Source organism: Ambystoma mexicanum, chromosome 5q (genome assembly GCF_040938575.1).
Source record: "Ambystoma mexicanum isolate Mex_15411 chromosome 5q, UKY_AmexF1_1, whole genome shotgun sequence".
Classification (NCBI taxonomy): Eukaryota; Metazoa; Chordata; class Amphibia; order Caudata; family Ambystomatidae; genus Ambystoma; species Ambystoma mexicanum.
The window spans coordinates 904,570,989-904,595,124 of NC_090933.1; the positions used below are offsets into that span (position 1 = coordinate 904,570,989).

The 24,136-nt window shown below is 44.7% G+C and overlaps 1 protein-coding gene across 1 annotated transcript in view; it reads left to right on the forward strand.

The window, feature by feature from the left end:
• Positions 1-24,136, forward strand: part of LAPTM4B (lysosomal protein transmembrane 4 beta) — a 761,683-nt gene that overhangs the window by 505,732 nt on the left and 231,815 nt on the right. Inside the window, exon 5 of the mRNA XM_069621405.1 lies at positions 4,555-4,653. Within this exon, the coding sequence (XP_069477506.1) occupies positions 4,555-4,653 (99 nt within the window). The remainder of the gene's footprint in view (positions 1-4,554; positions 4,654-24,136) is intronic.

The following is a 24,136-nucleotide window of genomic DNA, read 5'->3' on the forward strand; positions in this document are numbered from 1 at the left end:
CAAAGGAAAGGGAAGCACTCTGGATACTGACAGGAGTGTAGTTGTTAAAGTAATCAGTCTTACTGTTCAAGGTTATTTGGTTGCAACACCAAGGGCCAAAGGGTCGTAACTGTCTCTAAGGGACCGGGGGGTGGCGAGGCAGAACCACAATCTTTTTTGCAAAAAAGGATTTTTTGGGTGAGAAATTCAAAACTGCTAAAAATCAATCAAGGGAATTGTTATCTATCATATCCAACCTTTGCAATCCTAAATGCAAAGCGGCAGTGTTGGATGCCTCAATAGTACAGGCCAATCTTTTTCATTCTTTCTTCGCGGATAAGATTGAACGGATTAGGGCCGATATTGAACATGAGATTTCTATTAATCCACATGTGTCCTTGCTTAATCAATCTTCAGGCAACGTGGTTGATTCTCAGAATCAAACATCATTACCCTTGTTTGAGTTTCACCCAGTTGCTTAAGACGATATGTTCAAACTTATTGGGTCTCTTAAACCTACTATTGACTCTCTATCTTCGCTGCCAGCCTATTCAGCTAAGAGAATGGTGCAAGAACTTACCCCATTCATCACAGCTTTTGTTAATAAATCATTGACTAGTGGGATCGTTCCAGAAGATTTGAAGCTCTCCATTGTCTCGCCGTTGTTGAAAAAGCCATCTCTAGACGTGGAGACTCTTTAGAATTATCGCCCCATTGCAGGGCAACCTTGACCAGCTAAAATACTTGAAAAAGTTGTTACCAACTAGTTGCACGAAATTGTGGAATGCGAACTGTTATTGGACAAATTTCAGTCTGTTTTTCGGCCAAAATATGCTACCGAGACTGCACTCCTGGCTGTACTGGATGAATTGTTAAAGGCTGCGGATCAAGCGGAACTTTCACTATTGGTGTTGTTGGACTTGTCCGCAGCCTTTGACACGATGAACCATGACATTCTTTTGGAACATCTGCAGGAAGTGGGAAGAGTCTCTGATTTGGCACTAAACTGGTTCAGGTCTTTTCTAACTGACCATCAATAGCGAGTGAGGCTGGGGGAGTTCCTGTCGGACCTCCTTAAACTAAATTGTGGAGTCCCGCAGGGATCCTCCCTGTCCCTGATGCTGTTAAATTTATACATCCAACCCCTTCTGGAAATTCTGAAGCATTATGGGCTGAATTATCACTCGTACGCAGATGATATGCAGATTTTCATTCGAGTTGCCAACTTTGAGGATGCACTTAATCGACTAGGCCAGTGCCTGGAAGAAGTAAGTGGATGGATGTCAAAAAAACAATTACACCTCAATGCTTCAAAGACTGAGCTCATTCTGTTTGGGCCAAGACACCTGTTGAATATGGCAAAGAGTGTACCTATTCCTTTGCTTTTGGGCAAAAACCTTAAATTTGCATCTAAAGTAAAAAATCTGGGCTGCATCTGGCAGGAGGACCTTGGGGTTGAAGCCCAGGTTGGAGCCAAGATTAAAGCGGTGCACTTTGTTTTGAGATTGCTGCGTTAAGTGCTTTCTTACATACCCACAGAAGATCAGGCGGCTGTGGTGGGAGCTCTAACCAGCGCCCATTTAGACTATTGTAATATTCAATTGTTGGGCATCTCTGCTAAACAGCTTCAACGACTTCACAAGGCACAGAACACAGCAGCCAGATTGATATTTAAGTTGAAGAAAACGGCTCATGTATCCCCATTTCGCTGTGAGCTACGTTGGCTTTCAATTGACGACAGTATTACATATCTGAGGGGGCTAATTCAGTTATATCACCCGGCAAGGCAGCTCCGCTCCAGTGATTGTCAGCTGTTGGTTATTCCTTACTCAGTTTACAAGTCTTTGGCCCAAAGCTGTGGAATTCTCTGCCACTTGAATTGAGGACTATGAGCTTGCTTTATCAGTTTTGTCAAACACTAAAGACCTTCCTGTTTAAATGGACATCTGACCATTGGATGAGGGTCTGGTATGACTTGTTATATCTCCTATCTCATGATTGTCATCTGCGCCATTACAGTTTATTCTTTTCCGTGCGCGTTAGAAATCCCAAAAAATCAAATCAAATTAAATGTACCTGGTGCTTAAGAAGCACTTGATGCTCAACATGGTCGAGGCAGTTCCAAGTTGCTTTGCAGCTCTTGAGACAGAGTTAGAGGCTGGGCGATGGCTGCAGGCTGGCCTACACAGCGGCTCAGGGCCAAGAGTCGCTGTCTCTGTGCTGTTTGGGGGATCTGCAGTACTGGTCGAGGCATCTCGGATGGCTCCGACAACTGCGGCGTGACAACAGTTAGCAGTGCAGCCAGTTGAGGTTCGACTGTTACAAATGTCCTTAAAAGATGGACGCTGGTTGATGCTTGTAGGGGCACTCCTCCTAGCGTCTTCGCAGGGCTTGTGTCATCCCTTGAAGTTTGTGACGAGAGCAAACTTCCTGTCTCCCTCGAATCACATACTTCTCCCCTCTGAAAGGGGTCTGCTCTGCAGGGGTTCCTACGGTAACTGATGAACCCAGACATGCCATTCACTGCCTTTCATACAGAGGGGTGGGAACTAGCTTCAAGTTGACACATTGCATACCAATGGGGTGTTAGCCCTGCTTTCCTGTTGTCTGTCTGGCACTGAAGCCCCTTCCAGACTTGACTCAATTATCTCTCATTAGTATGCACTGCCACCAGCCAAACTAAACAATAGGAAAGCAGATCCATGGAGCCTTTGATATTTTAATTAGGCTCCCTGTGACCGGAGGAAGGTGTGCCTTCCCACTTCTTGAGATGCTTTGATGTACCCGTGGCTGTCACATTCCATCTGAACATGACAGGGGAAGTCGGCGTCTGTAGGATGTGTCCTTCCGGAGTACACGTGTCTATGCGTTTCGTGCGGTGAGCAGAGAAAATGTGTGCGGAATGGCCTCGCACATTTTCGGAGGTTGATCTTTCATTTTCATTATCAAAAAATCAAAAAAGCCCAGCCGAGCGCACACTCCCAGAGTAGATGGTCGAATTCCTCTCAGGGTCCCTTCAAAAATATAAAATATTATTTAAAAATAAAGTCCTTAAAAATATATACAGAAGAGTCTATAATGCAGTGCACTGTAAAATTATTTATAGAAACCTTACTTGGGAGACAGTCTGACTAGGGCTGTCTCAGTATCCTTTCTGCTGCAGCTCTTTATATTCCCTCCAACAAGATGGTAGTTCTGGCATGCAGAGCAGCAGCACCACCAACGTGGTTGGAAGCCCCAAAGTCCTTTATTTGGCTGGGCTGCGAATGTCAAGTGCAGCCGAGCACTCACCAGCAGCCTGTGGGGGGCAGAGTCCCTTTAATTAATATGTTTGATCTCCGAGCCTGGCGTTGATTGCAGTGTTGGGGGGGCCTCAAAGTCCTCGCTCAAACTGGGCTATGTCTGCCAGCAGTGGCTGGGGAGTCTGTGTGGGCCTGGCAGGTGGCAGATCCTTTCTAAAAATAATTAACGTGGCCCCGGAGGGAGCAGTGATGTTGGGTGCTATCCACTGGGGGAGCGTCTGTGAGCCGGTCTACAGCAGAGACAGGAGTACCGGGTAGGCAGCAGCCATTTCTGGCACTCCCCTCCTGTCGGGCAGCAGCAGTGAAAGACGCAGAATGGAGGGCTGGCAACTACGCTCCTCCATGAGGGTTTGGGTTACCGTAATAACGCCACTCCACTCATGTCAAGCTGATTTTATTTTTTCTTTCAGAGTAAAAGATTCTGCGTGGCATCACAGGGGGTCCTTTACTCTGATGTGTCTACCTTTTGATTGAAAGGATCCCTGCATGGTTTCTCATGCCAGGGATACTTTTGTCCTTTTTTTCTTTCTTTGTCCATTGCAGGTGTTTACATGCATTTGCCAGGCACTGCTAAGATGTAACCAGGCATACGCACACTCCAGCTAATGACCAGGTAGTATAATTATGGAAAGGGATGGCACACTATTGCATGCCTACATAAAAGCCAAAGCTCTTGGCTTTGTTTGTGCTTGTTTTCACTTGATACCCTAGGCCCTTTAATTAAGAGTCAGTGACAACAGCACATTATTCAAGAAATAAATACATGATAAATCTCTTCTAAAGTACAAGGACGACATTGGGCCTCATTACGAGTTTGGCTGTGTGGAAAAAAAGTGCCTGCACCACCAAACTACAGGTTTGGCAGAATTACCACAAACTGAATTACTGAGTGAGTGGTAATTCTGCAGATTATTGGTGGTTAAGTGGAGGAGCTACTTGATCCTCTGCTTGACCTCCAAAAATCGGCAGAATTACCACTCAGTAATTCCACCGGTGGTAATTCCACCAAAAATCCCCAATGGAGTCCATTGCAGATGCAAAATGGGGATTTACACCACCTACCACCATATCTAATCAGTATTCTGGCCGATATACCGCCCAACTCATAATGAGGCCCTTGTATGTTCTTTACATGTATGATTACGAATGCCCATAAACATGTATGGAGCTGTACGTACAGACGAGTAGAGGTTTTCTAAGGAAAAGAAAGGGGTTCGATAATGCAGATATTGATGAGATTGTGCTAATATGTTGATGTCTTTCTGTCCTTCAGCCTGCTGAGTTCCCCTACAAGGAGGAGATCCTGTCTGTGAATCCAGCTTGTGTGGTGGTCACCATTCTCCTCTTCATCAGCATCATCTTGGCCTTCAAGGTAAGGACCAATCACGCGTCAGACTGCCTGCATAGTGTGTTCAAGTGTACTTGGAAGCATGCTTGTTCTGCTTTAACGAGAATACATTAACATTCATTCAAATGATTTGTAACTGAAATGTCGGTGCCATTTTTTTTATACAAACACTAGCTCGACATGATAAAAAAAATTAACAAACTTGAGAAACAGTCACGCGACTTCCTCACTTCCCGTGTTTTACTATCAAACGCTTGGAACCCCATTGACCCATAATTCTTTTGATTTTTGAACGGTGCATGTGTGCTGTTAGTGAGGGCCTCTCTCCCCTCGTTTACTACTTTGCACAGCGACTTTTGTGCCACTTGGTTGTGCTGGCTTGTCAAGATTTTAATAGAGTACTTTTCTTTTTCTGTGCTCCTTTCTGTCAGGGGTGTGTGTGTGCGCGCGCGCGCGCAGCAGGGCAGAAGAAAGACAAGTATGTTTTTTTGCTGTTGGGATGCTGAGTGCTGGGTAATGTGTGTTATTTGGCAAGCTGTCTGACAAATATCTGGAACATGGGTTTTGTAGGCAGCTAAGCAAATGGCATGTTTGTAGTGTCTTACTTAAGGAAATGCAAAGTCGGTGCTTTTAGCTTTTGTCAAGTAGCATTCTGGACCATCCCCTAATAGAGGGGAAAGGGTGTTATGTGGCAGCCCATGCCCAGTGGGGAGGAGATATCCAGTGGCTAAATGGTCAACTTTGGAACCAAGACACCTGGCATCTAACACAAGCTTCTCATTTGCAAAATACAAGTAATTGTGTGATTTTGGGCAAATCACTGTATTTTTTCGGCTGCATTGTCTATGAGCATTTGGTGCACTGACAAATTGATTGAAAACCAGCACCAAATGTCTCATAACAAAATGTGGCCTATTTGTTCAGTCTGAAAGAGCCTCAATCGATCCACTTCAAGGTGAGATGCCATGCAAGTCCCGTAACTTACATACATGGAGTCATTTTTTATGTTTTCATTTCCTTGAACTTTTTTCACCTTTGAATATCTGAATTGAACACATAGTCATGAGTGCTGGGTTTGTTCTATATATGTGTTTACTTTTTGTACTGAAAACCTGCCAGGAGATCGTGGTTTGGTTCTATGTGATCTGCTTGAATATTTTTCATCTTAGTAAATTTCTTTTTTTGTTTTTTTACAGGAAGATTTTACTGCAAATATTTGTAGTGGGAGATCCCCCCCTTAACCCCACCACATACATTATTCTCCTAAACCCACCCACATATATTTGGGGCAGAAATTAGACACAATCTGCTTCGAGGAAAACTAATATGGCAAAATCTCCCTACCCAAAAACTCCCTCTCTCAATTGTTTCACGTGTGTTGATAGGTGTGCTTATTTTACACGAAGTCGATAGTTTTTTTGCTTGCAATTAATTGTAATTACTGTAAGACTGGTCAGAAGTAGATGGATGGATATTGAAAAATCCTCTAAGTAAGTTGATGATATTGGATTTGAAACACCCTTTGGACGCAGAGATCTGTAGCTAGGAACGAGATAGAATTACAAGCATTCAGATAGTTATGGGCTCTGTTCGAAGGCTTTTTGAGTACTAAAGAGATCACAGGAGATGCTGTCACCCTGATGAACGATGGACTTTAAATGCTGTAATACTATCAGTGAGAATGTATTCTTAACCAGATGTTAATAAAAGAAGTGGTAGGTTTCAATAGCGGTCCCTCCACTACCGTTCCCTCTACTGCCCCTCAACACTCTCTCTTCTTCTTCCTTGCATGGTCTACATCACCATGATTCCTATAAGGCTTCTGTTGACCTCAACTTGCAAGCTATTTGGCAGTGTTGATTACACCAATTGTACTGTTACTTCTTTTTGCAACATGATACTCAAGGAGCTGAGAAGCAAAGAAATGATTTGGGGCTTCTTCATTCTTAATGGCTTATTGAATTTTTCTGTTCTGTGTTTGCACATGGAGATCCTTATTGATCTCCTTTCAGCTAATGGGAATGCACAGCATCATGTCAATAACAGACAAGCAAGTAGCAGAAAGCATTTCTAGACAAATAAGAAACAGCAATGCAATTTTGCAGCAAGATTTCTTTCACAAGACAATTTCCGCTGATCCTTCAATGTAACAGTCAACATCCAATTTACAAATCCGAGTCAAAGTAAAACCTGCAACAATGCTTTTTATTTCAAAGTTTACAGTTACAGTGCTTCAACAACCTTATTTAAATATTCCAAATTAAAGCCAATTAATAAAGTGTTTTGTATTTATTTTACTCCATATTAAACTAACAAGTTTTTCTTTACTGCTACAACTCCAAAACCTATATTGATCTTACCATTATGTGCTGGTAGCCTTATAGACCCTGAGGGGTTATTAGCACTTCAGATAGTGACCCCTCCCTAATTTATGGCCTGAGTCGTGTGTGGGTAATTATCCCACAATAATGCCCCATTCTTCAATCTCTGATGCTATATTAATCGTTAGTGTTATATTCATGGAAACCAAATAAAGAATTCTGCACACAAAATACAAGCTTATGCATTACTAGGCTTCTCTTCTTGAAGTCAGATATTATATTAAATACAGAGCAAGAAAGGAACGTTGTATTTAGCACTCGTGATATGATATGGCATTTATAACGCGCCTATACACATGTGTTTCAAGGAGCGACGAGGCAAGGGAAGGGGAACAGAGGGAAGACAGAGACAATGATCTTAGCAGGCCTGGTGTCAATTAGATCGCGCAAGTGCATGAGAAGGGGAAAAGTGCGGGGGGAGGGAGAGGGGATAGTGCAGTACATGGGATAATAGAATAAATAAAACAATAAAAGATACGGCCAGCTGGTGGCAAGTGCAAGGGTAAGTGCAGACATCAGGTGCCAGGTGCTGGTAGGGGGACTGTAGGGATACAGAAAACAGTCCCCAAGTAGTGGGGGTTGCCAGGGAGGCAGTGCAGGTGTGCAACTGGCAGGGGAGGTGACCTGGGCCTGAGATCAGAGCGTGACCAGGTAACCAGTGCAGTTTTAGTTTCAGCCAGGAATTCACCAGGGGAGAGGAGCAGAGAAAGCAGAAGCAAAGAGGAAAATGTTAAGGTGCTTCCGGAACCGGAGAGGGTTCTCCTCAAGTTTCAGCGAGGCAGGGAGGCTGTTCCAGAGAGAGGCCCCAGCTGAAGAAAGAGATCTACCACCAACTCGTTGCTTGGAGAAGCGATTGAACCTGAGGGAGTTGGAGGTGGATGAGTGAAGAGCTTGAGAAGGAGGAAGTTTAGGAAGAGAGAGTTGAAGGTATTGAGGCCCCAGGCCCCCGAAAGGCCTTGTGGACAATGCAGAGAGTGTTAAACTTAATCCTTGCAGCTACCGGGAGCCAGTGCAGAGATTTCAGTCCTGGAGAGATACAATCCCTGAGCTTGAGGCCAAGGGCAAGTCTTGCAGTCCTGTTCTGGATGAGCTGCAGAGGGCAGAGAGTAGAAGCAGGCAGATTTAAAAAGAGGCTGTTGCAGTAGTCCAGCCTAGAGAGAACCAGAGCTCTGGAGACCGTGAGCTTCTGCACTTCCCAAATGTTGCTCAAACCTCAGGAAGACAGAGGGATTCTGGCATACGATGAGAGAGGTATGCCCAGTAGAAAAAGCAAGCTGCTTCGTTATTCATGATGTCTCACCCGGTACGAGATGGCCCAGGAATGATGCGGATGGTAGGATATGCAAATGAAGACAATGGGTCCGGCGCTGACTTTCACATACATATTTAATATGAGAGAAGGTTTAATGGAAGCATTAAAATATCTATGGCATATAAACACTACATCTGCGGACAGTAGATTACAGCAACAATGTAGTTCTCGATCAACGGTCAACAGATTTATTTTTCTTTGTATTTTGTATAATGCAAACCGGTTACCAGTCATTTGGTCAAAAACCAAAGGATCGAATGCCATTTGATCGACCGTCAAATGGTCGAAAAAATTTGTCGTTTCTTTTTTTTATGGGGGTGTTCCCCCCCCAAACCCCTGTTTTATTAAAAATATTTTTTAACCAACCAAAACAAAAAAATATATAAATAAATAAATAAAAAATTCGACCTTTTTTTTTCCCGACCAATTTGACTGTCGATCAAATGGTCATTCGATCTTTTATTTTCGACCATTTGACTGGACACCATGCAAACCTACCTCGAGAGCAGAAGAGCACTTTACATGCATTAGAGAGAAAAAGATGGGTACATTTAAAAGACAGTCATGGACCGATGGTAATCTGGGGACAATGGTTCCTAAGTCATACCTATGAAGTGCCTACAAACCGGGGTTGTACATTCTTTTCTGAACTGCAGGAGTGTTGGGGTTGTCCTGGTCGCCACCGGTATGGTGTTCCAGTATGCAGGGGCATAGCAGGAGGAGGACTGCTTCTTGCCCTTTGCCCTGCTCGCCCATTTTCTTTCAAGCTTTGTAAGCTCTGCCTCCTCGAGCAGTGTGGCGCACTAGAGGTTGGATATTTGGCTGTACGGTAGGCTGGGGTTTCGGTGGTGGTTGCCTTGTATGTGATGCAGGTAATTTTCAAGAGAATCCCATCAGGGATTTTATCCCAGTGTAGATCATGCAAAATGAGGGCATTGCAGTCAAACCTCTTGAAGCTCGTTACAAAGGCACGCCGCAGCTTGGTTTAGCCACCTTGGGCGGGGTGAGGTGTGTGGCAGAGGAGCCCAGGGAGGAGGGCGTTTCCCTCATCAATGTGTGCAGTCGCTGGAGCCTGTAGCCTTCGTCCTGGAGTCCTGTGATTGGAGGAAGGGCTTAAGATAGCGGAACAAACCTGATAATAAGGAGTCTGAGCCATTTGCCTGCATGCTGCTAGAAGATGATGTTGATGTGTACGATGAACTCTAGGGATTTGGCACAGGGGCCGAGTTGAGGACTGAACCCATTCAGGTGCATGCCATTCAGCCATCCTGGGAGGATTCCCTGTTAGCATGGGTGGCCGAGAAAAATGTATTTACTTCCGTTTTGTAACATGCTGCACACCGCGTTTCAGACATGAGTGGGAGCGACAGAAGGGAACCATGCGCCAAAAGTGTGGTTAAAGAGCACAGCTGCTTTGCAGAAGGAATGGCTAGAGAAAACACGAGGGGTGAGGACTCAATCTGTTTCCTAATTCATTCAAGCACAAGCAACACACAACACTGCGTCTTTCTTTCTTAATTCCTGACATTCTGGCACAGTGTTGCGGAATCAGAACCGCGCTGCCAAATCCAACTGCTTAAGAATTGCTAAACAGAACTCCTTCGATCGCACAGGCCTCCTCACATGTCCCAGGAAGGGATAGGAGGAAGGTGTCTGGTACATGCAGCACTGACAAAGGAGAGCGGTGCAGCACCCATGCTCTCCCCCATCCCCACCGTGCCCACTGGTGTCCTCCAGTGCATACTGCCTCTTGCATTTAACACCCTGCAAATCCAACAATTTCCTTGGGGACGACCCACAAGCTACAACTCACAATAGCGCTAAATCGCTACCTATAAACTGAAACTAACGGGGCCCGTAAATTGCTCTCTGTTATCCAAAACTATGCAGCCTGACGAGGTGTCGCTAAAGTCTTAACTGATTGTGCCGCTAAAGAGCAACCTGAGCCTAACCTAATGGTAGTTCCAAAGCTCCACCGATTAACCAAAAGCACCACAAGCAGCCTAAACTGCTGGTGAAGCAAAATCTCCTTATATAGGCAAAGCAACTGGTGGTGATAAAGATTAATCTGTGAGCCAAATCTAATTTTGGTGCTAAAGCTCCAGCAACTTCCTTGTTCCTGTCTGTGTAGAGCACAGCGGATGGAGGCGTGAAGCGGGGTGCAGGAACTGGAAGCCTGGAGAGGAGAATCAAGTCCAGAGCTGGACGGGTTGGGAAATGACTAAAAAAAATAAAAGACTTTTGCATGGGTCTGTAAGGGTGTAGTATGTTTATGTATGTATGTATGTATGCATGTAAGGGTGTCTGTGAAAGTGTGCATATGAATGAGAGTTCTCAGTTCAGTAGGACTGTTGTCTATGTACATGTGTGAGTGCTCATGTGAATGAGAATGCAGTGTGAATGTTCTGGATGCGCATGTGGAGAAGGTAGTGGGAATGTTCTGGTTGAGTGACTGTTGATGATTGGGTGTGTGTGTGTGAGGCTGGGATCTATAGGGCATTGGCGCATGGCCATTCTTTTACAGTAAAATGGCATGTTTTACTGGAATTTTTGGGAAAAGCCAACTTGGGTGTTATTACGTGGGAGTCATTGGGGTATAAGGGTTAGGGTACATAGGTGCAGGCAGCCTCAGCATGGACAGTTTCTCATTGTGGCATGGCATTTGTTACTCACATTAAGGACAGGGCAATTATGATGCGTGTTTTTACATGGGGGAGTGATTTGTGCAGTCAGCAGGGAAATGTTTCCTAACTGGGAAACTGCATTTTATATTGGTGTTAAGCACAAAGCCACAATGTGTTTTCTTAAATGGTGGGTAAGGCATTTGTGCAGCCAGAAAGGAAATGTTTCCTTACTGTGGCATTACATTTTTTACTGCCATTAAAGGCATGGTCTAGTAAAACATTTTATTTAAAAAATAGATAGGCAACATAAAAAAAAAATACTAGCATTCTCTTTTTTAAAACTTCCTATGTAAAATTTTGAGCTATTCAAGCTCAAAATTCGCAAAAGCAAGCACATGGGCGCATCCATTTTGTGAAATGGATGCCCTCCTGTGCTGGCTTTTGCTTTTGCGGCACTAATGAAGGAAAAGCCAGCCAGCTGTAGTAAACAAAAGCTACCGCTGGGTGGCTTTCCCTTCATTAGTGCTGTACTCGGAGGACGGGGACCGGAGACCAGAGCAGGAAAGCTGCAGCTGAATCTCGGTAAGTGCTATTTATTTTTTTTAAAAAATAAGCACTAGCTGCGTTTTTTTTTCTAAGTTTTCCGGGCTGGAGGAGCCCGGAAAACTTAGAAATAAAACCGCAGCTTTAAAAACGTATTTATGTTTGCGGTCGCTTTTGAAGCGACCGCAAACATAAATACAACGTTATTGTGTTGGAAAACACTGCGGTTTTTCTTTCCAAGTTTCTCAGGCTGCTCCGGCTCGGAGGAGCCTGAGAAACTCGGAAAGAAAAACCGCAGTGTTTTCCAACACAACCGCGTTGTTTCTGCCTGAGTCTGCTTTCCCATTTGGGGCTCTCGGCAGCCCGAGAGCCCCAAATGGGAAAGCAGATTCAGGCAGAAACAATGCGGCATTGCGGGAAACAACCGCGTTGTTTCTGCCTAAATCTGCTTTCCCATTTGGTGCTCTCGGGCTCCACGGGGAGCCCGAGAGCCCCAAATGGGAAAGCAGATTTAGGCAGACACAACGCAGCATTTAGCATTTCCCATTTGGGGCTCTCAGGCCCCCCGTGGGGAGCCCGAGAGCCCCAAATGGGAAATCAGCTATAGGCAGAAATACTACGCTGCATGTTAACACAACCGTGTTGTGTTTCTGCCTGCCTTGGCTTTCACTTTGGGTCTCCGGTGCTCCCCTGGGAGCACCGGAGACCCAAAGTGATAGCCACAGCAGGCAGAAACACAACACGGTTGTGTTGGAAAACGCTGCGGTTTTTCTTTCCGAGTTTCTCAGGCTCCTCCGAGCCGGAGCAGCCTGAGAAACTTGGAAAGAAAAACCGCAGCGTTTTCCAACACAATAACGTTGTATTTATGCTTCAAAAGCGACCGCAAACATAAATACAACATTTTTAAAGCTGCGGGTTTATTTCTAAGTTTTCTGGGCTCCTCCAGCCCGGAAAACTTAGAAAAACAACCGCAGCTAGTGCTTATTTTTTTAAAAAAATAAATAGCACTTACCCAGATTCAGCTGCAGCTTTCCTGCTCTGGTCTCCGGTCCGCGTCCTCCGAGTCCCGGCACTAATGAAGGGAAAGCCACCCAGCGGTAGCTTTTGTTTACTACAGCTGGCTGGCTTTTCCTTCATTAGTGCCGCAAAAGCAAAAGCCAGCACAGGAGGGCATCCATTTCACAAAATGGATGCGCCCATGTGCTTGCTTTTGCGAATTTTGAGCTTGAATAGCTCAAAATTTTACATAGGAAGTTTTAAAAAAGAGAATGCTAGTATTTTTTTTTTATGTTGCGTATCTATTTTTTAAATACAATTTTTTACTAGACCATGCCTTTAAGTAAAATTAGTAACAGGCGAGGGACAATCAGATTGTTACAATCTATTTGATTGGCCCTCACCTGCTCCTTAGCCGGCTGGGTAAGACTTAACTCTGCGAGTGACTCGCTGTTCCTTTCCTTTATCCGTCTGGTCATAATGGAAAGAGAGAAGGGACTACATGTAGTCCCTTTGTCCCGATCCATTGTGGCCATTTTCATTATTTACTTTTTTTTCTATTTTGGTAATGGCCACCATAGAAAGAGAGAAGGGAAGAAGGAAAGCTCAGGAAAGGAGGAGCAGCTCAGGGCCAATGCATTTGCCTTGGAAGCAAGTCAAGTCAGCGCATCACAGGTTCTGAATCCCGAACCCACGCTTCGAAACCACTCGTTGGTATTAAGCATGTTATAAATGAACAATTATAATTATTATAATTACATTTAGTTCCTTCTCCCGAGCCCTTGCGGGCATTTTTTTTTTTGATTTGAGAAACATTTGCAGTGGTGTGTCTCAACTTAATTGCTCTTAGTACCTCAGTACAACGTGCTGGGGTACTAATAGCAATAGAACCCTCGGAGGGCTGTCATTTCCAGCCGGGTACCCTACCGGTAATGCCCCCCTCCTCGGGTTCTATTGCTTCAATTCAACGTAAGTGTTTTTACATGATAGGGGTGTATTTGTGCAGCCAACAAGGAGATGTTTTCTTACTGAGGCATGGCTTTTTTTTTACTGTTAGTTGCCAAGTCAACATGAGGAGTGTTACTTACAAGGCGGGAGGGTATCATTAGAGCACTGAGCAATAACATTCTTCCTGTGGCATGAGATTTTAACTGGCAATGAGAGCAAAGCCAACAGGACTATGTTCATACATGAGAATACTAGTATATAATGGGAGAGCAGCATGAACATGTTTTCTTAGAGTATCATTACTGTGAATAATATGACTGGACACACAGCGGTGCCTGGGACATTTGGGTGCCATGTGCAAGGCACCACCACATTGTTTCTATGCTAGGTGAAAGATGTACGGTTTTATTAAAAAACATACTTGCATCTTGTGCCTAGTGCAGTGTACAGCGTGCCCCTGCAGCAGCATGTTTATCATGCCCATTGCGCATGCTTGGTGGTCCAGGCTGGCTCAGAGTGTGGTGCAGCCCTTTCTTTTTTTTTGGGAGCGTCAGGAGGCCCTCAGCATGGCTAGCAGGGAGAGCCCACATTTTGTGTTACACGACCTGGGGGTGGGATGTGCTAAGGGTTACCTGGGAAGCACCAGCACATCCGAGCATGCAAGCAGCAGTGACACAGCTGTTTGGTGGGCCCAGACAGAAGCAGGGATGTGCATTTGAAATGTAAAAGTAAAAAAGGTGTTACTTACAGGCAGCCCTACAGATAAATGGGCTGGCAGCCAATTTTACTCCCTAAAACTGGAAAATACTCTGAGCATAACTATAGGGCGTGCAAATTATCTTAACATGGCAACACATGTTTAGCTTACAAAAAGATAGTTGTTTTAGAGTTAGATATATTTTTTTCACCTGAAAAACACCTATATTTTGGAATGGGAATTACATATTTACTCCCCTAAAAATAATTGCACTCCCAACTTCAAAATACTCTCACAAATCTTATCTGAAGCATTTCTTACAGGGCTTTGAAAGTATATACCTAATATAGTCAGCACCATTTACAATATATTACAATATATTATGCTAAACCACATTTGTATACGTTTTTTGGAATCTCAGACGGGCTTGCCTGTGATCAAGGATATTTTGCAACCCGAAAAAAGGCTAAATATCAATTAGCGGAATATGTGGTTTTATCATTGACTGTAGCAAAATCAACACTTTCATTGTTCATTCTGCAGTCCATGACTTAGGGTACTTGTATTCTAGCATAGGTACATGACACTTTATCAATAGCTGCCACAAGGAAGGGTCTTGGTCCATAGCATAAATGCAAGACACAGATTGTATGAGAAAAGTGCACATGAGGGGCGCTGCTGAGCAGCAACGAGCATGGCTGCCTAGACTGCGAGCTCTGATACATCCTGGCATAAATCAATCCTTCTGTGAACCAAATCTCTTGTCTTCCCTGATGGCTGAGCCTGGCTAAACATGCTGGGGGTGTGCCGGTTGAGTTTGGTGCACGCTGGTGGTGAGGTTCGGCAAAGTGCCACCAGGAGAAGACACGTGAGATTGGCCCTCCGGCAACGCTGGGTGGCTCTGTGACTGGGCGCTACCTGAGGCTGCGGCTCTGCGTGGCCTGTGCAGAGTCTCTGTAACGGGCACAGAGGGCTCCAGGTGTGGTTGGGACGCTCCCATGCGTGTCAGATGGGCGACTAAGATCCGACGCAGAGTGAGCGGATGGCGCTCGGACCGGGAAGCAGCCGGCACTGATCCTTATCTTGGCCCTATGAGCAGGGTCTGTGTCGCGCCTCGGACGGAAGATGGGTGGTTTCCCCCTGCTAGTCGACCTGAGGTGGTCTGAGTCAACTACCGTGAGATGGAGTTTGGAGTGGGCTCCCTCAACCGAGGTGCAGATACTGGCCTGGGCCTCTCCTGAACCCACATCTTGGAGTGAAGAGATGAGGAGCGGGATGGCAATGGGGGATATGGCAGAATATGCACAACATCCAACCAGTGCCACAAATGTTGCACATTGGCCTTGCAGAAGTGGCGGCAAGAGCTAGGGGTGATTCAGCACTCGGCATACTACCCTCATGAGCATAAATTTTGGAGCAAGTCAGCCCATAGCTAAGTGAGACCCAGAATGGCTACTACATGGATTGTATAGACCTGTGGGGAAGAGGCGCAGTGACATAGGTCCGTGGGTTGCACTGAAAAGCAGAATTGGTGGGACCCCTGAGTGGCAGGTCTGGTTGTTGGTTGCAGCCACACATCAATGATAGACACACATTGAGCCACATATATATATATTTCAGTGGAGGAACAAGTGCAATTACTTTGCTGTGGTGTGGAACTGTGCCATGACGAAAGGGGCTGTGAAAAAGCGGGGCCCTATGGACTTGTACATGAACAAGCCATTCAAAGGCGTGGATATGGAGTCACTCCCATTGCTCACTGGCAGCCCTTGCACAGATAGACCCCATTGTGGCTGCAATGCAGAGCAGCTTTGCCTCAACGAATTCCAAGTTAGACGTTTTAGTCGCCAACTTGAGCTTGCTACAGGCTAAGATTGACAAAGAAAGATGGGCAAATAACTGAGGCGGAGACAAGGGTTTGTGGTCTGGATGATATTGTGAGTAGTCACGACCAGGAGATAACTGCAATCAAGAGAGACCTGCGTACTGGTAAAGCAAAGTGCAAGGATATAGAGTCGCAGTCACAACGTAATAATACCCGAATTGCTGCAATCCCAGAAAATGCAGTTAAAGAGCCTATGGAGCACTTTGTTGAGGGCCTCCTAAAAGCCATGCTGGGGGCAGAGCAATTCTCAGTGCACTTACTAATTGAGAGAGCTCATCATGCCCTGGCCCCACCTCCGAAACCTGGTGCGCACCGCGTACCATAATTGTGAGTCTCCAGAATAACAGACAGGGACCGCATACTGAAACTTTATACATCCAGATTTCTCGGCAGGAGATCAGGCAGCCAGGAGATCCTACAATCCTGTCAAACACATGTTACGTGAACACCAAATCCCATATACAATGCTGTTTCCCTCAAAATTCCGAATACAACATGGGGGCTGAGAGCACTTCTTTGAAACTCCTGTAGACGCCATAGCTCATATCGAGGCATCAATCCCTCATCCTTCCAGAGGCCGTCTGAAAGGTGGTCGATCAGGTAGACTCCGACTATTGGCCCTCTGACCTCTGGGGAATGACTGAGTAGGCTCCCTCCGGGAGCACTTGATTGATAACAGGTGTTGGTTCATGGTTCACCAATTTGGGTATAGCCAGGGTTCCTATGGGACCTTAATGTAAAGTTGCTGCTCGCACTGCACTCTTTGAAATGTCATTGGGAGTTGTTGGGGTTATACATTATTAAGTTGTGGTGGATGGTGGGGGTGAGGTGAGCTGGGCAAGAGGAAGGAGCATTCTTTAAATGTTTGACAGATATGATAAGCATAAACATGATTGACAGTGGCCTGACATTGTGGGTGTGGTGGCTGGGGATATGCACAGATGGCAGGTCAGAAGGCTGATGGGGAAGGAGAAATTGCTACCTTCGTAACATGGAATAAACAGGGATTGAAAAACCAAAACAAGGCCAGGTATACTAGCGTATCTAGAATGGCACCCACGCCAGATTTTAATGCTGCAGAAGACACATGTAATGGACACAGTGCATGAGAACCTTGCTCCTAAATGGGGCATACAAAGATATTATATGAATTGCTCATCTCAAATGAGAGAAGTGCTTATCCTAATTCACCCCTCGGTTGCATTTCAAGTTATAAGAAGCTGCGTGGACCCCGTGGGTTGCTATGATATTGTGCGGGGGAAGCTTGCTGGCAGGATTGTCGGATTGATCAATACGTAAGGCCCTAATGTCGATGACCACAACTTTCCATGATACAATGTCCAGAATACACCATTGCCTGCTCTCTTCACAGGTAATACAAGATGTTCGGAGGTGTGACATTCTCCCACGTACATTGTCTGGCCATTCCCCTGTTGTATTCTCCCTTGTAGCAGCCCATTCACCTAGGACCCATCCAATGTGGAGGATGTCTCCGTCTATGTTGTTAGATCCTGCGTTAACAGCATCTCTCCACGAGAACATTGATGACTTTTTCACAATAAAAATAACATTGGTTCAGTGCCTTTGCATTCTACGCTCTGGGAGGCACTTAAAGTGTGGATACTTGGGGAGCTGCTATCCATGTCAGTTGGGACACTCAAAACCATCAAGGCAAAGCACTGGGAGGTGGAGGGGCAGCTAAGGAAACTTGAGAACGAGTATGGGGTAATGAGTAATAGGCCACTGCTGGGGGTGATAAAAGGTAACATACTTAAGTTTCAAGAATTGGCGGACAGGGAAGTGCTGTATGTCTCCAGGCGAATGCTGGCACGTAAATATGAGGAGGCAGAGAGACCTGGCAGATCCCTGGCCAAAGTAGCCAAAGCAGAGACCAATACACAGCTGATTACTGGAATTATGGGTTCAGCAGATTAGTGTGCACTGGCGAGGAAGCCATCAATGCCACCTTTGGAATTTCCTGTGCAAACCTATATGCCAGTGTGGACACATGTTCAGAGACCAGTCTCGAGGGCTGTCTCGATGGCATCTCCCTCCCGGGAATACCTGAGGAGGCGTGGCTGGTGCTCGATCAGCCAGTAACGGCTGAGATTACTACTGCAATAATGCCATTCAGCGTCCAGTAAGGTGCCAGGATCGGATGGGTTGGGGGTAGAACTCTAAAAAGAGTACAAACTGGTCCTGACCCCAGGCCTGTTTGAGGTATGGGAAGACACGCTAGAGCTTGGGGTAACTCCCATCCTCCCTGAGGGAAGCTGTTATCACAGTACTTTTAAAGCCTAATAACCCTCCCCAGGACATAGCCTCATACAGGACGCTATCCTTAATAAATGTGGACCTGAAAGTATTTGCGAAGGTTCTGACGACTCGACTCTTACCTCACATGCTGACGTTGGTACATCCGAACCAGTCGGGTGTTAGCCCGGGCTGATCTACAGCATTGAGTCTGAGGTGGCTCTTTTGTTTTCTGGTGCAAATGTATCCACAAGTCCGGCCAGTTGCGGTACCACTAGATTCTGAGAAGGCCTTTGATTCAGTGTCATGAAAATATTTATTTGTATTCCTAAGGCGATTTCAATTTGGCCATTATATTCCTAGCTGTATCCTGCTGCTATATACGTATCCCACAGCGAGAGTGTGCACCAATAGTACCATCTCTCAAAGCCTGAGGATGGCAAGGGGAACCAGTCCGTACTGTCCTATGTCTCCTCTCCTCGCTTATGATAGAACTGCTGGCAGCGTTAATACAAGAAACGCATGGGCATAGGGACATTCGTATTGTGGTTCCACCTCAGGTTATCTCAGATGCAGAAGATACCCTGCTATATATCCCAGATCCGGATGTTAACTTGAGCCCTATAATTTACGTGGTATACGAGTTTACTAGATATTCGAGGTACAAAGGTAAAAGCACCAAATCAGAAATGCTCCCTCTCACAGAAGCTACAGCCCGCCTACTGACTTGATGGGATTTAGATGAGTCCCTTTGCGGATTAAGTATCTTGGAGTTATGATATCGAGAACGCACCAGTCTCTCTATGCCGATAATTAATTATGCGGGATATCTTCAGAAATACCCAGTGAAATTGAAACTATTATCCAGTCTTCCAATCTCCATGTATGGATGGCTTTCCCTGCTAAAAATGATTGTCCTTCGCAAACTACTATATTTTTTCTGCAACATCTCCATTTGGGCAGGTAGAGCCTTCTTCATAACACTGATATCTCTAGCACTGGGTTTCCTGTGGGGGCCGGGGGTTGCCAGGATCAGTTGGGAAAAGCTGGTGGAACCCTATGAACAGGGCGGCTGGCCGCACCCGACTTTGTCTTGAATTACCTGGTGGCGCAGGCACAATATGCAGGACATTGTTACTCTGGCTTCATTCGACCGTGAGCTACAGAAATCCTGGGATGTAGAGAGGTGATTACTTATTGGTAGCCTGTTCCATGAGTGAAGATTTGTATCGCTACGCGATTTTGCAATAAGCTGGGTCATAACCCTATCAAAGAGCAGCAGTCCGTCACTTATGACCCTCATTCCCAGAGGTGCCGAGACGCACCCACGTGTAGAAATAATTGTGCCCAAGCTTTATAACCTGCTCCAATCTAGTCAACCTTTTAAAAATATGATATGCTCTAGGTGGGAGCAAGACCTGGGAGTCCAGTTTACAGGCATGCAATAGAGGGGATGTTGCCTTTTCAAGGAAGGTGTTGATGCGTGCCAGGTACCAATGAATGCAATGTAAAGTATTGAATCAATTACACTATGTTAAGGATTTCAATCAGGTGACACACACCTTGGTCTCGGCCTAGTATGTAGCGCACGACTGAGATGCTTTTCTCCTTATTTTGTGCAGATTCAATTTGAGATGGTACACAACTCGTATCACAACCCCTTTTCAAATACCCGGGTCACAATGGACCATGAACCAGGCTGGTTGGTGAAATACAATATTTATTTATTTTAAAAATTCCAAAGTAATCATACCATTTTTAATATGGGGCAGCAATCACCAATGGGGTGATAATTACAATGAGAATGTAAGCAATGCACTTGGTCTAACCTTCTAGTGGAACATGTACAAGACACCAGGGAATAGGAGCACTTTTTGATTTAGGAAATATAGCACCCAAGTTTGGATTTCCCCCTGCAATGTTCCCTCAACCCACAATAGCAATAAGAGGCATGAAACAGAATCAAAATCCGACCTTTCCTCCCCAAATAAGAGGGGAAACAGATTTTAAACTCCTTGCAATGTAATATGACACTTGGAAATGGACAAATAATTAATGTGTGTTAAAAACCTTGAAACAAATACAATTCCTCACTAAAGCAACAATGCAAAGATACTAACAATCACAATCAATGGTTTACCAAGAGCATACAATTCGAAAAACAAGTGAAAAGTCCAAAATGGATTGCAGCCAAATGACATGTGTAAAAGTTTCATTTCCTTTCAATTTCCGTGTAAATTTACTCAAACGGTTTCTTTAAAAAACGGATGAAATATTGCAAATCGTGATTCGGGTTTTAGTCTGGGGAACAGAGGTACATCACAGGGATATTACAGAAGTGAAAGAATAGGGGTAGCTGCAGTGTGAATGAGATTTTCAGGTTGAAATGGGGTTCAGTTTTCGGAAAACAAAGCGGTCAAAATTAAGACTTCAGCTTTGAAAGAAAGGCAAATGTTACTTGAAATGAATTATCCAGACTATATTATTGAAGAGGAACACAGTAAGCACCAAGGTTGATTCGCAAGGACAACCTTACCACCCCAGTGCTCGACCCCAACAATAAAATATATGCAAATTAGTTGGATTACTCGAAATATAACTAAGGGCTTACAGTTTACACCAGACAAAAATGAAGAGAGATGGTGCTAGCACTAGTATGAAGGGCAGTGTTGCATGGAGAATTCTGACAGTTTTAACAAGTTATCAGAATAAGGATAGGATGGCTTAGAGTGTGGGATACGGACACATGCAAGCAAGATAGACTATGGATTTCTATGTGGTAGGGATTATATTTACAGTCCACTTTTAGTTTGGGATTTTTGGACCGTCAACAGGTTCTGGTCGCCACACGGCAGCACGCCTGGCAAAGGACAGCTGGGCAAAAGACAGCTGGGCAAGGTTGGGTCACCGGATGGTAATTCTGGTCGCTGGATGACACAGGTACCTCTAGATGCACTTAGTGGGCAGCAATTAGTGGTATCAGTATGCTTCCCAAAGAATACCACAGCTTTCTCCCTTTGGTTATTTGGGATTTTAGAATTGAGGCCTTGCTGAAAGGGTCAGCAATGCTAAGCACACCTCTAACCGGCTGGATTGGTCAAGGGTGCTAGTCTCTGCCTCGCTCTCAACTGGTTGGATTTCAGGATAACATGTCAGATTTATGATGTGAGTTTTACAATGTTCAAAAACCTCCCACGGTTACTTTTATCTAAATCTGATTTTGCCACAAATGGTACATTTATACAGTTGAAGTCTCTGAGCAACTTACATAAACAGGTTACATATTTTATGTAGAACATTCCACTCCAACTCTGAAATCTGTGAGACATTGTTCGCCCTTCTAATACTTTTTAGTAATTTTGAGTATGAAAGGTCCCGCCTACAATTTCATAACTTTATACATGTGTGTGGATTATTTCAAGGGAGGTAAGTATGAACATTTGCAATGGGATCATGGATACTTTTCTTATAATCCCCTATTCTTTGCCATTTCTGTCCCCAAGGTGTCAGTGAATTCTACAATGTCGCAAATTATATTCCACAACATCACTTTTAAACTGTGAAATGTTTACATTTTTACGAAGTCTTGCTGCAGAGATAAAAGTCTTTACATTTTTATTAATCAATAGTCTTTGGAAACAAATGGCAGTCCTTTGTCCGTCACTGGACCATTTATTTTTCTTCATCTGCCACTGTCATTTCCTCCAGAGCTAGGTGGGGGTTTCCCAGCTTGATTGAAGGTTTATTGCCCCTTCCCCACTTCACACCTTGTCCTGGGATTTCCATTGTCAGGGGGTTCAGCCCAGACCAGATTCTGTCCAACCTAGTATTTATCACTGGGTTGTCAGCTGAGAGTTTATGGTGGTTCCCTATCTTTGGGGGAAGCCTTAGCTCTGCCAACTGAAATAAACTGTTTTTGAGAGCTTGCAAAATCCAGCCAAGTCGGTTTAAACCTATTTGGTCCTGAATTAAAACAAGCCTGTGGAATAAAATAGCCCATGTGTGTACTTTCACCAGCAACCAACCCCTTCACATTGCTAGCTAATGGCAGGCTTTCATTCAACAGTTGTACTTTTTAAAACAGGAATTTTTCTCCTTTAGTTTGCAACGCCCATTTTTTTTACACGTGTGGTGCAAGCTGGCGTTCCTTTTTAAATTCAGTTTTGCATCTCCATCAGATTCCCACACCTTTTTGTAGCCACAGTCATTTTCTTTTATGCCAGAGTTTGGTTTGAAGCACAGATGCATTGAAATTGACATGGCCCAGATAGCTGTGGAGTGCCTTTGAACTACTGATCTTTGATACTTTGTGAAGAAAATGACTGTGTTTCCCTGTGCGTTTCCTTGGTTGATTTTTTACAGAGTTGGTTTTACAGGGCCTGTCAATTAGAAATCATGCTTTGTTTTGCTGAAGCACAATGGGATATACTGGACATGGCAGGGCCTTCTTAATAACAGTAGTTTATGGAAGAGCAGATGACAATAGCATCCGCAGCATTATTATAAAGGTGAAAAAGTTTCCTTTTTAATGGGGATTTTGGGCTGGCAGCAAAGCAATGCTGCTTTTTCATTTTATTCCATTTGTATATGTTAGAACACACTGGCACGCCCCCTCAGTGTGTCCTCTTGTTCCATCCTGCCCAATGCGTGCTTGGCAAGACGGTGCAGCCATCTTTTTGTTGCTGCAAAATGCAGTTTTGAGGCCATGGAGCTTGCAGAAGCCAGTGCAGCTATTTTGCTGTTTCTGCTGAAATGCAGCTTTGTAATGTGGGGAAGCACAGCTGAGTTTGGTCAATATATCCCACAACTATACCCCTGTTAAGCTTGCTCAATTTGCTGGGGTGCTCAGTGATGCATGTGTAAAGTGTGATATGGCCCCAGCGGTTTCAATACATATGTTTTGGGACTGCCCTCCAATTGCTGAGTTCTGGCAGCAGGTGGTTGCGACATTAGATGAAATCACTGATGTCCCGCCAACAATGTCTCCAACCAAATACATTCTGGGGGGCATTGGGAAAGTATTGATAGCCATTAGGAGACTGTTTAATGTGTGCTGTGTTGTGGCCAAAAATGTCTTACGTTACTGGACGTCCAAAACAGCCCCAACCTGTGCGGAATGGCTGAGGGACTTGGTCTATGACAATGAAAACGAGGAACCCTACATAGCCATGGTCACCCCAAACTGTAGGCCCAAAGACATTTGGAATCTGCTGAGACTGTACCTATCGCAGCTAGCTGTGGCTACGCAGCAGGATGCATAGAGGGGAGGCAATAGAGAGAGTTAAGGAGTTAAAAAAGCAAAAGGTGCACATAATCCAGAATAGGCAGAAGACTCAGTTTATCTGCCACACAGAATGCAAAAGTGTTCAAGCCTGGACACAGGAGACCAATTGAAAACAAGGAGAAAGCTGCGGCACAGCATACATAGTGGAGGAAGAATAGAAGCTACTAGGGATGCGTCCATGTCCAGACAGACTGAGGTTCGAGCAGGGCCATGGTTTTCATGTAGTGATGCCATTAGAGAGCAAAGGAACAATTAGCTGTGGTGTGCAATGCTCACTTTTAATATAGAGGAAACAGCACTATAGCCAGTGAAACCACGATTTCGTTTTTTTTAACCTCATACCCTGAGAATGAAGCCACTCTGAAGGGTAACAATTGTGAAAGGTTTACGGACTGGCAATTTTGGCAAATTGAGCAATACAAGATCAAATGAGATGCCCAGTATTGCAAATTGGTTAAGAGGTGACACTGGGATTTGCACCCACTCTGCAATTGGCACTTTCTTTTCAAGTTATTACCATGAACTAAAATAATCACATTTGATAGGAAATTACACACATCTCATAACACAGCATGACCATTTTT